This window comes from Oryzias latipes, chromosome 12 (assembly GCF_053564925.1).
Source record: "Oryzias latipes strain Hd-rR chromosome 12, Olatipes_Hd-rR_3.1".
NCBI classification, from domain to species: domain Eukaryota; kingdom Metazoa; phylum Chordata; class Actinopteri; order Beloniformes; family Adrianichthyidae; genus Oryzias; species Oryzias latipes.
This window is the reverse complement of record NC_136248.1, coordinates 24588827-24603211: the sequence shown is the minus strand read 5'-3', so window position 1 is coordinate 24603211 and position 14385 is coordinate 24588827. Positions and strand designations below refer to the sequence as shown.

General features: G+C 41.9%; 1 protein-coding gene across 3 annotated transcripts in view; it reads right to left on the bottom strand.

Moving 5' to 3' along the window:
- Window position 1: 1 nt before the first annotated feature.
- pcsk5a (proprotein convertase subtilisin/kexin type 5a) overlaps window positions 2–14385 on the bottom strand; it is a 40752-nt gene continuing 26368 nt past the window's right edge. For all 3 annotated transcript variants that reach the window (XM_011481555.4, XM_078956148.1, XM_078956149.1), the window contains 15 exons: window positions 14032–14229; window positions 13870–13938; window positions 13704–13746; window positions 13394–13536; window positions 12902–13102; window positions 11524–11607; window positions 11203–11401; window positions 9895–10109; window positions 7902–8144; window positions 6412–6648; window positions 6152–6329; window positions 5429–5646; window positions 4671–4768; window positions 4154–4367; window positions 2–1756 (listed from right to left, as the gene is read on the bottom strand). In XM_011481555.4, the coding sequence (XP_011479857.3) occupies window positions 1293–1756; window positions 4154–4367; window positions 4671–4768; window positions 5429–5646; window positions 6152–6329; window positions 6412–6648; window positions 7902–8144; window positions 9895–10109; window positions 11203–11401; window positions 11524–11607; window positions 12902–13102; window positions 13394–13536; window positions 13704–13746; window positions 13870–13938; window positions 14032–14229 (2804 nt within the window). In that variant the 3' untranslated portion in view covers window positions 2–1292. The remainder of the gene's footprint in view (window positions 1757–4153; window positions 4368–4670; window positions 4769–5428; window positions 5647–6151; window positions 6330–6411; window positions 6649–7901; window positions 8145–9894; window positions 10110–11202; window positions 11402–11523; window positions 11608–12901; window positions 13103–13393; window positions 13537–13703; window positions 13747–13869; window positions 13939–14031; window positions 14230–14385) is intronic.

Sequence of the window (14385 nt, the reverse complement as noted above, 5' to 3'; positions counted from 1 at the left end):
GTTTGGTTGTTTTTTTCCCCCCTCTTTGTTTTTATTTCAACACAAAAACACATTCTTAAATTTAACAACAAATCAGGATGTCTAAGAGAAAAAAAAACAACAACCAGAAAGCATTAAATTGTTGCTAAAACTAACACAAACACGTGTAAGAAATACAGAAAAAAGAGCAGAAATTAAAAATAAGTCCAGATAGAAAAAATATTCTACAGGGGACATGAACATTTTTGTTATGGTATTATTTTGTTAGATTTTTACTCAAATTTTCTGCTTTGAATGAGAGACCTGATGAAAGATATTTCTGAAACTCTTAACTTCCGGTTTGAAGCAGGTTAAAAAAACATCTTGGGACCAGATTAGTTGGTGACTTGTTACCGTTGGGTGTATTAGAGAACTGGACTGATGGAGTGTGAGGTCACCCATAGAAAATGACTTATTTAGGCTCCAACGATATGAAGTTGCCATTTATTGGGATACCATATTGCCATATTGGAGCCAAATGTAGTCAGTGAGCGCTGACTGGTCCTAGTCGGTCCGCGTTAACGTTGCTGTGGCAACCGCTCTTAGAGGCTCACAATTGAAAGCTGGGTCGGCAGAATCTGTCAAACGTTTTAAACGTTCGACATGGAGGCCAGCTGGCACCACCTACTTTTATTAAGGGATCTGATTGGTCAGTTTATAACTTTTACCACAGAAAGACAAATAGAATCAAGAACATGTTTAAAAAAAGGTAACTGCAAGAATAAATATAACAACTGAGTAAAAGCTGTTTATTTTGAATAGAAGTCTGGGATTTTGGCTTCTTGGAGCAAAGAGGTACTTCCTATTTGGAACGACTCAGTCCAGTTCTCATATACAGTCAGTGCTCGTTATACAAACAGATCGAGTCTATATGCTAACAAAGCTAATAAAGTAATTCAAATAAATGCATGGAAAAACAAAAGCTACAATTGAAGAATCGCCTGAGGTTTTATTCTACTGTGGACAGATTTATTATTCTGGTAGATTGTGAGGGGATTTGTCATGACCCTTATGAATATTTTTTTGATTAAATTTTATAAAACAGAGAAAAAAAAAGTCCCCTTTCGGCCTTTAAAAAAAGATTGCTCTGCAGCAGATCTGTGGACAGATATTGGTTGTATATGCGGCTCTTTATAAATAACTCTGCACGTCTCATTTAGCTGAGCTCAGTCAGTGAAGGATAAATAAGTCTGTCCCTCAGGGCAGGAGGAGATGAACAGGACAGAGCAGGGAGGAGAGGAGAACCTCCAAGAAAAAAAAAAAGAATTTCTGCTTCATCTGAACGTGTAGCTTTCGTCGTCGTACTCCAGCTCGTCTTCATTGTCCTCCCCCAGCTGGCCGTACCGGAACTTCCTGTACACTGTGCCGTCTTTCCCCATGTAAACAATGTCCTCGTCATCTTCATCGTCATCGTCGTCATCGTCTTTGCTCCCCAGGCGTCCGACGTCGACCAGCTGGTCCTGGAAACGGCCTCCGGAGGAGCTGGCCGGCCCGCTGTAGGACGCCGTGGAAGCAGAGCTGTAACCGCCCCCAAACCTTCCGGAGCCCAGCTTCTCGTACCCGCGCGGGGGGAGGTCGGACTGTTTGCCCTTTGACCTGGAGTGCCTGATCAGCAAGATGACTCCCACGAGTGCCAGCACCAGCAGGATGCAGGCGATGATGAAGATGGTGAGGTTTCCTTGAGCCTCCTCTTCCTCCTCGTTCCTGAAGGGCAGGTTGGTGCTGAGGACGCACTCTCCTGCAGACGAGAAGAGCGAGTCCGGACACAGACGAAGCAGCATTTACAGGCCTATCTGAAGGGCAGATAATGAGGTGCTTTCGTGCCGCCAACATTCAAAGAGCACTCTGCCAATTTAAGCTCAGTTTTCTCAGAACGAGACGTCTGATCAACAACTGAAGGAGGTCGTGCATCTTCTTCAGAAAAGAAAAAAAAAGACTGAGATATAGAGCGGTGAAGTGGATCTTTTGTGTTCAAATCCTCCTCCTACATAATAGTTTGGAGGTTTTCTTTGCTTTGGGTGAGCGGAAAACCGACTGACTAATCAATCTGAAGGATAAGAGCTGACCTGCCGCTGAGGCGGTGAAGCGGAATGACGGTTTAGGTGTACAGATAAACGGAACTGAACGAGGGATGAAGGCTCTTTTCAAATAAAAAAATGAAAACGCTTCATCAAAACGTGGAAGCAAATCCACATCAGAGAACAGGAACCTAGTATGCAGCAACACTACTTCAAATTTTTTCACAAATATTTATTACTAAATTGTTATGGAATTAAATATTAGATGACATTTCTGCAAAAACTACAAATACGCTTTAAGAGGTTTTGCAACAACAAAAAAAATCTAAATTATTTAATTGTCCTTTTTAATTAAATTATTTGCTTAGGCAGTAAGTTAGCATTAATGAACTTTATGGAACTTATAATGGAAAAACAATGTTCCCTTTTTAAAAGTAAATGTAATTTTAGACGGATAAATCACATAATCCTAAAATAGTTAGAATACTTTTGTAGAACATTCAATAATTCGTTTTTTCTTTTATTAAAACAGACGAATCGATTGTGGGAAATGCAATAAAATAGGTCGATTTGTTTTTGCTAGAGGTAATGTTCATGTAGTTTATTTGTTTGTTTGTGTGTTTTTTTTCCTCCACACACAAGCTGGTAGATAAAAGTGAATTTTTCTAAGCTGTTAGAATTAACTTTAGAAGACAATCTTTACCTGACAGAAAATTAATTTAGATTTAGATTTTTAGATAAACATCCTTTGAACATAAAATGTAACAAATTTAAAAGGAGTGCTGCAGCCACCAAAAGCACACACCAACACACACACACACAAACATTTGTTTAAGGGGAAATGAACCGGCACTGATATTTACTCTTCTTTAGTATTAGTATGTGTTACCCATGTTCACACTAAGATCCAACTCTTCATACCCAGATAAAGCAGCACTCGCTCTAATCTAGAGAACACGTGTTATGCATTAACCCTTCAGCACCACACATGTCGCTGGTGACACCTAAATAACACGCTCTTTGACTACTGCAACTCTTTGACCCTTTACACAACGTGAATCCGTCGATCCTCATCAAGTGTTGTGTGACGGCACAGGCCCGCTTCTCTCTGCTTCAGAATCCACTGTAGTTACGGTAAATGTAAAAACGATGGAAAAGTTACGGTAGTTGAAAGAATGTCAACACTGGTGCTAAAGCTCCAGTGTTAAAGGACTTAATTTATTAGTGGTGTAACGATTAACCAACTTAATTGATTGATTTAAATTCCTACGATCCAACCAGATCGATCTCAGCAGAGTTGTTAACGGAATTGAATTAAATCGACCTAAATCCTTTCTAAATGCAATAATTCAATTGTAATTGATCTTGGAAAATACCATCTGAAATGAGGTATGGTAAGTTTATTTTACTATAATGGAAAAACGACCAGAACATCACAGCGAACAACACCCATGTGATGCCAACACAAAATGATCAAGCCATCATTACAGCCCAAAATTAAAACACTTTGAAATTAAAAGAAAAATGAGACCGGTACAGTGTGCTAGAATGTTCTAATTAAGTTCCCATTGGATTATTTTGATGTGGAAAAACAACAGTGGGCTGAACTTTAGGAAACTTTTGATGTAAATATTTAAAAGATTAATTAGGTAAGATAAAATTACGTCTTAATGTTTTTTTGTGTGTAAACCTTAATACTGCCCCCAGCGAGATGTTGCCCTGTCCAACAGCAACATTGCTAACTTGCAATAAAAATCATAATTCTATTCCTACAATTAATCATCGCGTTCGGGCATTTCTGTCAAAAACCAGCAGACTTTTTTTAAGCCAATGAGATTTGAATTCATTGGTCTCTGTTGCCTTTAAGGGCTTCACTTTTCGCAATATCTATTTAATGACTGAATGCCTTGGAGAAACCATGAAATTATGAGCTGCGTTTTCCCATTTCTGACTTTTAATAGGTAAAATGATCAAACCTGCTGCTGTAATGAGAGGCAAATTATTAACAGAAGAGGAGTCATAGGGTTTTTTGAATGTGAAATAAATTTTAAGAGGTTTTTTTCCATAACAATCATTTCTGTAAACATATTTCTAAACAGAATGGGACCTCGGCTGACCTCTGCTTTCGGTGCAGTTGCAGCAGTCGTGCTGTGCGGTTGCATCTTCTCCTCCATCGTCGTCGTCGTCGTCGTCGTCATGTTGGCAGCAGGGCAGACAACGCCCCCCTTCTTCTAAAATGGCCTGCTCGGGGCACGCCGTGCAGTTGAATGGACCGGCTGCCCGGCACTCCAAACAGGAGCTGTCGCAGTCCTCACACGTGTACTGCAAACCCTGTCAACACACAGCAGATACAAACAAGTTGTGCTGAACAGCACAGACAATTAATTTTTTTGTTTGCGCCTCCTCCTGTCAGACCACCTTGACCAGGTGCTTCTCAGAAGGAGCAGCTGAACTTTTTTAGAAAATGAGTAGAAGAAATTATTTCCACTCCCCGGTTCGACTGCTTCTGCTGCAATAATTGCGTCTGAAATTATGAGATTCCTCAGGCCAAAACATTAGAGGATTTGGGAAAATTATCTTAAATTAAAAAACTCCATGTACTTTTTAAATTAAAACCATCAACAGCGTTGTTACCTCACTAACGGGGTGCTGGCCCTGATCGCACATGGACTTGCAGTGGCCGTCCGACAGCTGGTATCCCGGGAAACAGGAGTCACAGAATTCCAATTTTCCTACAAAATCCAAAGAAATGAAGCTTACTTTGGCATAATTGTTTTACCTGTAACAAGAAGGATTTCTCTAAAGGAAGAAGGAAAGAAGAACGAAAACAACTGCTAGTTAAGACAGAATACTAGGTTGCCAAATGTAAAGGATGCGTCACTTTTGCAAGCATGCAACATGAATATCAAAGAAAAAACATACATCCCTCATTGTGGTGGGGGATGTGAGGGACTGTAAGATAGTGGGGGAGAGTGTAAACAAAGGAATGCTGGGATATCAACGTAGGGTTACGTCAGTGCCAACAGTCCCACCCACAACCCAGAGGTGAATTCGAACCCCCCCCCCCCCAACTGCACTGCAGAAAATATGTCCTAAAAAACAACACAGGCTTTTGATTTTTGCTAAAACCAGCATAATAATAAACGAAAGATCACTGGGAATTTTTTTACAACAGATTAAAAAAATGTATAGTTGGAGAAGGATTCTAAACAAGTGTCTGAAACTGGTAAACGTTCTCGTGAATGACTGCTCTTGAAGTGAACAGACGGCACAGTCTTTGTTGTGCTCAGAAAGTGGGTGTGGCTTCAGGTGCACAAGCCCTAAAACTGAGCTCTCAGTGTTCTCAGCAACTGCACACAGCACTTGATGAATGTCGGAACAGATAGTCTCACCTGAGCACGTTTTGCAGCTGCTGTGGCAGGGCTCGCAGGTCTGATGCGCAGAGTCGCGGTGGTACCCCGGAGGACAGGAGGGGAGGCACCGGCCTTCCGTCCTCAAGTAGACAAGACCCGGAGAGCAGCTCAGACAGTCTTCATCCCCGCCCTCCATGCATTCGCTGCAACTAGGGTCGCACTTTTCACAAGTCCTTGAGACAGTGTTTCCATAGTGACTGCAGGGCAGATGGTGAAAGTTTTGATAGATGATATTCAATTAGATCAAAGGAGATAAGAGCTATGCTCACCCTAGAGGATATTCTCTTTCCATGCATTCTGTGCTACTCTATTATGACACAAACTGACACACATCAACTGATGCAGTCATAAAAAACAGACAGACTGTCCTTTATTATTTCTGTGAAACGTTCACAGTTCATACACAGGTTTCAGAGTACTTAAGCAACCTGGGTATCCTGTTTGCTTTCTCCTGAGTATTTAACTGCACATCAATTTAACGGCACATTAATTTAACTCTCTCCATTGCTGCACCAGGCAACACAAAGGGCTATTTAAATCTCAAGCTTAATTAGCCTGCATTTGCAAACCTGTCCAGCTGTGGATTAGTGTCTACAATGACAGTATGTGGCTGAGCTGATCTTTCATTAATCATGATTCGGTGCAACTGCACTAAATGTGATGGATGAGCATCCGGAGTGGAAGCTAAGCAGGTTAAAGTACCCGAGCTGGCAGGTCTCCACACACTCTTTGGCCTCTCTGAACAGGTGGGCTTTGCAGGTGAGGCACTGGAGGCCGTTCTTTCCAACACAGGTCTGACAGGAAGTGTGGCAGGGTTCACACTTCTGCCCGGACTCCTCCTTGAAGTAGCCTGCTGGGCACTCGTCCACACAGGAGCCATCTGTACCAAACAACAGCCACGATCCCCCAGTTAAAACACCTGGCAGAAGCTGGGCGATCTGTCACTTCATTCAATAACTCACTGAGCAGCAAATGTCTCTGGCTGCAGCTCAGGCAGTGGTCTTTGCCTGGACCCCAACACTTGTGGCAGTATTTGTGACAGGAGTGGCATTTCCCGTCACCGTCAGAGTACTGGTGGGAGGAGCACTTTGAGACGGACGGCGTGCAGCGGCTGCGGCCATCGAGCTTCCAATCGTCTCTGCAGCTGGTGCAGGCGTCGTCGTCGGGCCCGGAGCAGGTCAGACACGAATCATCGCAATCTGGAAACCCGACGACAAAACAACAAATTTTTCAGCACAACCATTGGAAACAGTAGTTGGGGGTATAAATATGACAAAAGTAAATATTAGGCAAAAAAAATTGCTAATATTTGTGAAACAACAGTAAAAGCCAAGCTAATTAAGTTTGTGCCATCTGACATTTGAAATCATAACAATGGTTAGGCTTTGGGCTTTTATTTAAAAAAATAAATAAAAAAATAGATGTCGCTGTCAGACTGGTTTTTGAACAACTTATTTTAAACAAAAAGCTTTAAGTCATAAAGTGAATGATTACAAAGTTAAGTAAGGAGTAGGCACATGAAAAATAATAAATTGAAAGAGTTTAATCATTGTGTATAAAAAATGAGCTGCGTTAGTGTGACATCAGGCACAGAAAATGCTTTACTTTCAGATCCAATGAAGTCAATTCATTCGCCATTTTTTTGTGACACGGACGCCACAGATTAATATCTGTCACTGCTTACTAATGTAAGCAGTGACTTGTCTAAGTTTGAGTCAACATTTCTATGGCAACCACTATTGGCATTCAGGAGTGAGGTTGTTGGAAGTCTACACCCCTGGTTATTGTGACAAATATAGAGAATGTGTTTTTTTTTGGCTGTCTGCGTTTCCAATGTTACACTCCCTTTCAATTTTCTTTTTTTTTTTAAATCAAAATTTATTTTTATTACCATCTTCATTAACATACATGTGATTTTAAGGAAAGACCAAACCTTCTTATCCTCTGGAGTCCCTTCCCTCCGTTTAGCAGCACAGCAGAGCCCTTTTCTTCAACATCTCCTACTTTCAGTATCAGTAGAAGCAAGCTTTGCCTACAAGACTTTGCTGTGAGGAGAGCACCATCCTCTCTTTTTTTTTGAAAAACAAAACCAGAGCGCGGCATCTTTCTCTGGGGAAGTGCCGTCGGCGCTGCTGTGGAGTTCTCGGCGTCTGACAGCTGCCTGTTAAAGGCCTCAAAAGTGCAGCTATTTCAGTCTGAGCTCCAGTCAAAAAACACACTCAGGCAGAGTAGAAAGGATAATTGAGGAAGCTGCTTCACAGGACAGAAACCACTGCATTAACTTCAGGAGCGATGTCACATTTGTCATATTTTGAGTTATGATTCACTTTAATTAGACGAGGACATTCTCAGAAGTCAGACGGTAAGTTTTAAGACCCCTTATGAGAAACCTTTAAATAAAAAAATAAGAGTACAGTCAATTGAATTTATGTTTTTCAGTGAAAAGTCATACCTTTACACTCTGCTGTATCTGCATTTCTGTATGTACTAGGCGGACAGGAAGCCAGACAGGCCCCATTGTGCAGCGTGGCCTCAGCGTCCATACAGGCATAGCAATCACTTCCACTCGGCCCGTCGCACAGCGCGCAGTCAGAATGGCAGCGCAAACACTCCCCTCGCTCGTTGTCCTCGTAGAACCTCTCGGGGCAGCTCTGTACACACAGGCCCTCGTGGAGGAGGTGATACTTCTCGCACCCTGCACATAGAAACAGCTTCAGAACTCAAATTCATTAAAACTCAGTGACCTACATTCTCCAAGAGAACTGCAAAGGGAAAAGTCAGCTATCAAACCACTCTGGAATAACGCGGACACGGTCATCAGTCACAGTGATTTAGTCCAAATAGTCAACGACTGCAAACAAGTTTGAAGAAGCAGAGAGAGAGGGGGGGGGGGTTGAAAATGCAGTCGAGTCTGTTGAAAAGACGAATATAAATGAGTTGTAAATTAGTTGTTCCTCAAGTCTTTGAGGTTTGTCCGCTTATTTCAGGTACAGCCCGGTCAAAGTTCTGCTGGCCGGGAATCATGCAAGTGAGTGTGAAGTGCATCCGGTACTTTTTCAAAACAAAAAAAAAATATTTTCCACAGTACATCATGTTTTCACTGTTTCATTTCCGCTGACCCCAGCTAGATGAGGATGGAAGGGTTGATTGTGGAAGTGAAATGTTTTGCACTGTTTGTGTGAATGTAATCCAAAGTCACTGCAGGCTGAAGGTTTGTTTACTTCCTACATAAATGGCGGGTTATCGCGTGAACCTATGTGACTTCAGAGTCTCAGGAGGTCAGCAGAGCCGTGAATCCGTAACATATAAATTTAAACTATGAGAACAAAAAATAAATGGGTTTCTTGTTTAAGTAGAAACCAAAAACAATTGATTTGTATTTCACAAAAAATAAAAAATAAACTTTATTCCCACTTGTCCTGGCGGTTCTTGCTGCCAACGTCCTTTTTTTTAATTTACAGTTGACATTTTAGAAAGCCAAAAATCGTTACATAAGGATCCAGCAACGGTGTTGCCACAGGTTTACAACGGCTTGGAACAATTTAGCCAATCACAATGAATTACATAAACAACTTGAATCGTATTAAAGGGAGCCTGCAGGTCTGTGGAAATATGAATGTTGGCCATATTTGGACTTTGGCCAGACTTTGGACATGCCTACACTCAAGGCAAATGAGCTTAATTGCAAAAGTGATTTTCTGTAATGTTTCTCAATGAACAATTTGTCCAGCTTTACAACTGGAAAGAAAATGAAAAACTCAACCATAGGCGCACACACTTGTTCATGATTGACAGATCAAATTCAAATGACCTGATTCCTATTGTGTACATTCATATGGAAGCCTTACAGATACATTCAATGAATTTGAAATCTAATTTCAAGATCTGCTGGTTAATTTTTTTCAAATCTTCTCTACTTGTTCACGGACATGGAGACGCTTCATGGAATGTGGGAGGAACCCGCAGTTTGTCACGCATCCACAAAGAGAACATGCGATGAAAAACCTGATGGAATTTGAACCGGTGCGGAGCGACAGTGCTAACCACTACACCATTGTGCACCCCAAAGCCAAAACACAATATGAATAAAATAAATATTTAGAGGTAAAAAGTGATGCACTTCCCTTAAAAAACAATAATATATGAAGGCACAGCTCGTGCAAAACAATGTTTAAACATTATAAAAAAAACAAGGTTTTCTCAACAAATCTCTTTTTGGCAGAACAAGTCAAACTACATTCTTCATGTGTCTCTACAGGGTGGTTCAGTGAGGACAAGGTGCTGGACTGTGTGTCACCTGCAGAAAACATTTGTCACAGAGGCAGAAAACCAACATTCAAGCACGCTCCTGTCTAAACTGTGATGACATTTGTGCTGCTGGCGATAAATAAAGTGCACAAGCGTTGTATATAAGACGTTAACATTTATGGGTCTAGTTTTCGTACCTGTACACTGTCCAAGGGCGGTGCACTCCTGACATGCTGTGGGACACTGATGGCACTGACGGTCCCGCGCAGTGTGTCCTTCAGGACACTCTTCCACGCACTGATGCTTGTGCAGGAGGAGAGGCTCCTCACATGCCAGACAGTGGGTGGCGTTCTTCTCGCAGGACACACAGCCGGGCGCACAGCTGCGGCACAGCTGGCCTACAGGATACCCCCTGTCGGGGTTCAAACACACCAGAAGATCTAAACGTACGGAAGACGCTGAATAAATGCAACAGGCTGCATAACCCAAGTTGTTCTGGAAATCCACACCCTGGACATGCACAGGACATAAAGAACGCAGCAACGCTGCACTAATGCGGCCTTGTGTGTGTCGACGTGTCAAGGAGTGTTTTATGCTTGAGAACAAGATCAAATGAGCTGACATGAATGCCGCGGGGGTAAACAACAAAATCGACACGTTGCTCATTTGTTAGGGGAGAGCTAATCATTTATTCAGCTTTTTGTGCCAGAGCTTAATTAATGTTAACAATGCAGTTTGGTGCAACAGCAAAATACAATGCATATTTGACAGAGCAGCCATGTGGTCAGAACTGTAAACAGAGCTGCAGAACATATGACAGCTTTCATTCTAAAGAACACAAGTTTTAGAGTCTTTAGTGTGGCTCAATCGTGAGTTTGAACCCTCAACCTTCCAGTTTCAGGGCAGACACTCTACCACAATTTATGGCAACATGGATGTGTTTAAGTACCTAAATATATGACAAAATAAGATTTGGAAAATCAATTTGAGTTTAGGTGGTAAAAAAAGATCATGCAAAAATGTATTTGATATTGTTTTCAGTCTTCTGAAGAAGCTGTTGCCTTTAGTTATTTTTTAAAATCTTTTTTCCCATAAGAGACTTTAAAGCAATTTTATAGTTTTGAACACCTTTTTTTTTTTAAAGCTTTTTCTATGCTACTTTGTGGAACTCCCCTCAGTGTAGTTGCAGGAAAAGTATACAGTTTCCCCTTGCTACATCTGACCATCTTTTACAGTCTTGCGGATGGTTTAATTGCAATTTTATGTGCTTTTTTTTATAGGTTCTGATTCGCTGTAGACCTTGTCAATCAATTTCCTACTTACAGATGTGTACAGCTTGCCAAATCTTGGATCAAGAGCAGATATTTGTTTTCTTTCAACAATACTGGACTTATTTTACGAAAAAGTTTTGAACTTTGAGAGTTTAATTGCATTTTTAGAAGTTTATGGCATTTTTCTGAAAAAACGTTTACTGAAGAACAGAAGCGTTAGGATTGACTGCTGACCTGACGCACTCCTGAACACACTTTCCATCCTGCAGGAACAGCTGAGCTCTGCGGGAGTTCAGGCAGCGGCTGCACAGCTCAGCGTCCACGCACTGCAAGCAGCCCGGAGGGCATTCCTCACACACTCCGCTCAGTCGACTGGCAAAGAAGCCCGTCGGACACTTTGACACGCATGTCTGCTGCAAGGTCAAAAATCTCCCTGCAGGGGAACAACAAAAGCATTAACTGCAGCACAAAAAAGGGATAAAAATCAGTTAACTTGCAAAAAAATAAAAAGGTAAACTTCTGCTGCAGGTCTGAGAGCAAACGTGTGTGGCAGACCGTTTGCACACTTTGTGCACTGGTTTTTCTCGTGTCCAGAGCAGGACTGGCAGGATGGATGACAGTCCTCACACGCTCCATCGTCTGCAGAGAAAACACCTTGATGAGCGAAAAAAAACCACACTCACATGCTGAGGGCACACAGACAGAAAATGAAAATTCACAACAAACGCAATCTGAGCGTCAAATTGGCCAAAAAGGTGTTCATAAACTTGACGCGTGTTGAAGGACCTAGATCAAAGGTTTCAGACACATTTTCCGTCACACCCGAATTTTTCCAGATTAGACAAGGTTTTTAAATCTGGAGGTTAAAATACTGTCAGATATTTCAGCTGCTGTACAGAGTAATCATTGTGCTCAGCTTTGGCTCCTAAAGGACACACTTAGCTCATCCTTCTAATGCAATGTTCCCTTCGCTACATCACACTTCACCTTTCACAGTCTCGCTGTTTAACAGATTTTGCTTGTTTTTTAACACAGTGCACTGTGTTCTGCGTCCTAATTGGCTGGAGATATTGAGATACTGTCAACCAATCTCCTCTGTGCTGTGTCTGTGCTCTCCTGTCCAGTATGGTCGTTTCTTTAAAAAAAAAAAAGAAGAAATTTGCATAGCAATTGGCAACAGGTTTAAAACCATATTAGATGACATCATCAACTGAGATTGCTCATGTTGTAACTTTCATGCTTTTTCTTTTCTTTTTTTTTTGCAAGACTTGCTTAAATGTTTGATCGCTTTGATCGATGGACTTATGTTCTTCAAAGGTTTAAACTAAATGTTAATGTCTGTCTGAGAAAAGTGCATAAAGTGTATCGTGAAAGGTTTGACAGCCTTAAAACATCTGTAAGTTTACTGTGGATTTCAACCATTGCAGGTTTTTCTTTGTAAGATGAGAAATGAGGGATCACTGTGGACTAAACGGTTACAAAGGATGTTTGTGGCTGAAACATTCAGCACCAACGTTAACTCTATACAGACCGGGGAGTCCTAAACAGTTAAAGCTAGCGTCACGTAAAGTTTCCTAAAGTTTTATCACTAAGATTCAAAGTTTAAGAATATCTTTACTTCGGCGTGTTCATTTCCGCCCTTCGAGTTGACCTTCCATCAGAGTTCACTTCCCATAATTAAGATGTCTTTGGCTCACGGTAATTACCACGTTGTTTTAAACTCTGCTCGTGAAGGGAACAAAACGTCCTGCATACACAGGCAATTACTTCAAAATCGGTATCTGTCCAACATTCATTTCGCCCCCGGTGCTTAAGTTGCTTCAGGACTCGGGAACAGTGGCCCGCAGACCAATTACCCTCCCTCCACCCCAAACCCCTGCTTCATTAAAGGCGCACAGACGGGGGATTAGTGGAATATTTGCATTAGTCTCACCGCTGAGAAATGTCTTGATGGGACAAGCGTCGTAGTCAGGGACGCACTGTGTGATTTCCAGCATTTTTCCCTCCTCACAGGACAGACAGTCGTCTTCTTCTGGGCCGCTGCAGGTATCGCAGTCTGTATGACACTCTTCACATTCGCTGGAGTCTTCATCGCCATAGAAACCATGGGGACACACCGAGACACACTTTCCATCTAGGAAACAAGTTTAGAAAAAGGCTAATATATCCAAGTTATCCGGAGAAGATTATCAAATTGGGCTGTTAAGCAAATTCTGAAATAATGTTTGTATATTTTGACATATTTTTAAATCTGGTGCCTCAAAAGAACCAAGTGTAAAGCCCAGACTAAGAGAGGTTCAGCATCATGTGACTGAGAGGATAATTAAAACTTTTGACACAATTTAGTTCAGGAGAAAATTAAATAAAAATAAAAATCAGCCAATACCATGAAGCAGAAATAAGCCACTCAGTTTTGTAGTCTCACCAGATAAGAAGAGGTCGGTTTCGCACCAGTAACACTCATGTTCATCACAGCTCACACAGTTTTCATCACATGGAACGCAGCTCATCTCCTCCTCCACGCTGTACGTCTTCGCCGGACAGTTTCTGTAGCAGCCATCCTGAAAACTGATAAGACAAGGAGCAGTCGACACCTGCAGTCAAACGGACACAGAAACCCACACTGCCCTCGTGGCAACAAGAAGTCTTTTTATTCAGCTTCAAGAGGGAAATGGAAGGCAGAGCGAGCGCAGAGGTGAGATCACACATGGCAACAGCATGGCACACGGCCTTACTTGTAAAAGCCGTCAATGCAGGAAAGGCAGTGCCTGGGGTTATCTGTTGAAAGCACACAAAGAACTCAGCTCTCCTTTAAACTAAGTGGGAAAAGCTCTGGTCTGCAGCGCTCTGACAGTCCAGCTCAGTCTCCTGCAGCCAACACTAAAATGAGCTTCAACTTACACAAGACACACTTCTTGCAGCCTTCTTCACAAGCCATGCAGTCATCGTAATCTGGGTCCTCCACCTCTCCTGAAAACAGAGACAATACAGAACATGAAAAGCAAAAACATGAAGAAGACTTCAACAAACAGAAGTGTAACAACAATAACATGCTAAAAGTACCTTCTCCACACTCTAGCTTCATGCAGCGGCCGTCAGAGAGGTAGAAGGAAGAGTTGCACTGCAGACAGCGGCTGGAACTGGTGCACAGCTGACAGTGCTGAGAGCAGGGCTCACAGGTCTTCTCTGTGTGGAAGAAGGCCTCGGGGCAGGTTTCCAAACACAGGCCCTGATGCAAATAACGCTCCATTCCAAACTTATCTGGAAAACCAGGTAGAATTCACAACAAAACGTGGAAAATGGACTCCACAGTCTACCTTTTGAAGTGAAGATGATGAGCACAATGTAATGTCTAGACTTCCTCATGAGCTCACTTAGATCAGAAACTTTGGACACATTTATTTTGTCTTCTGGAAA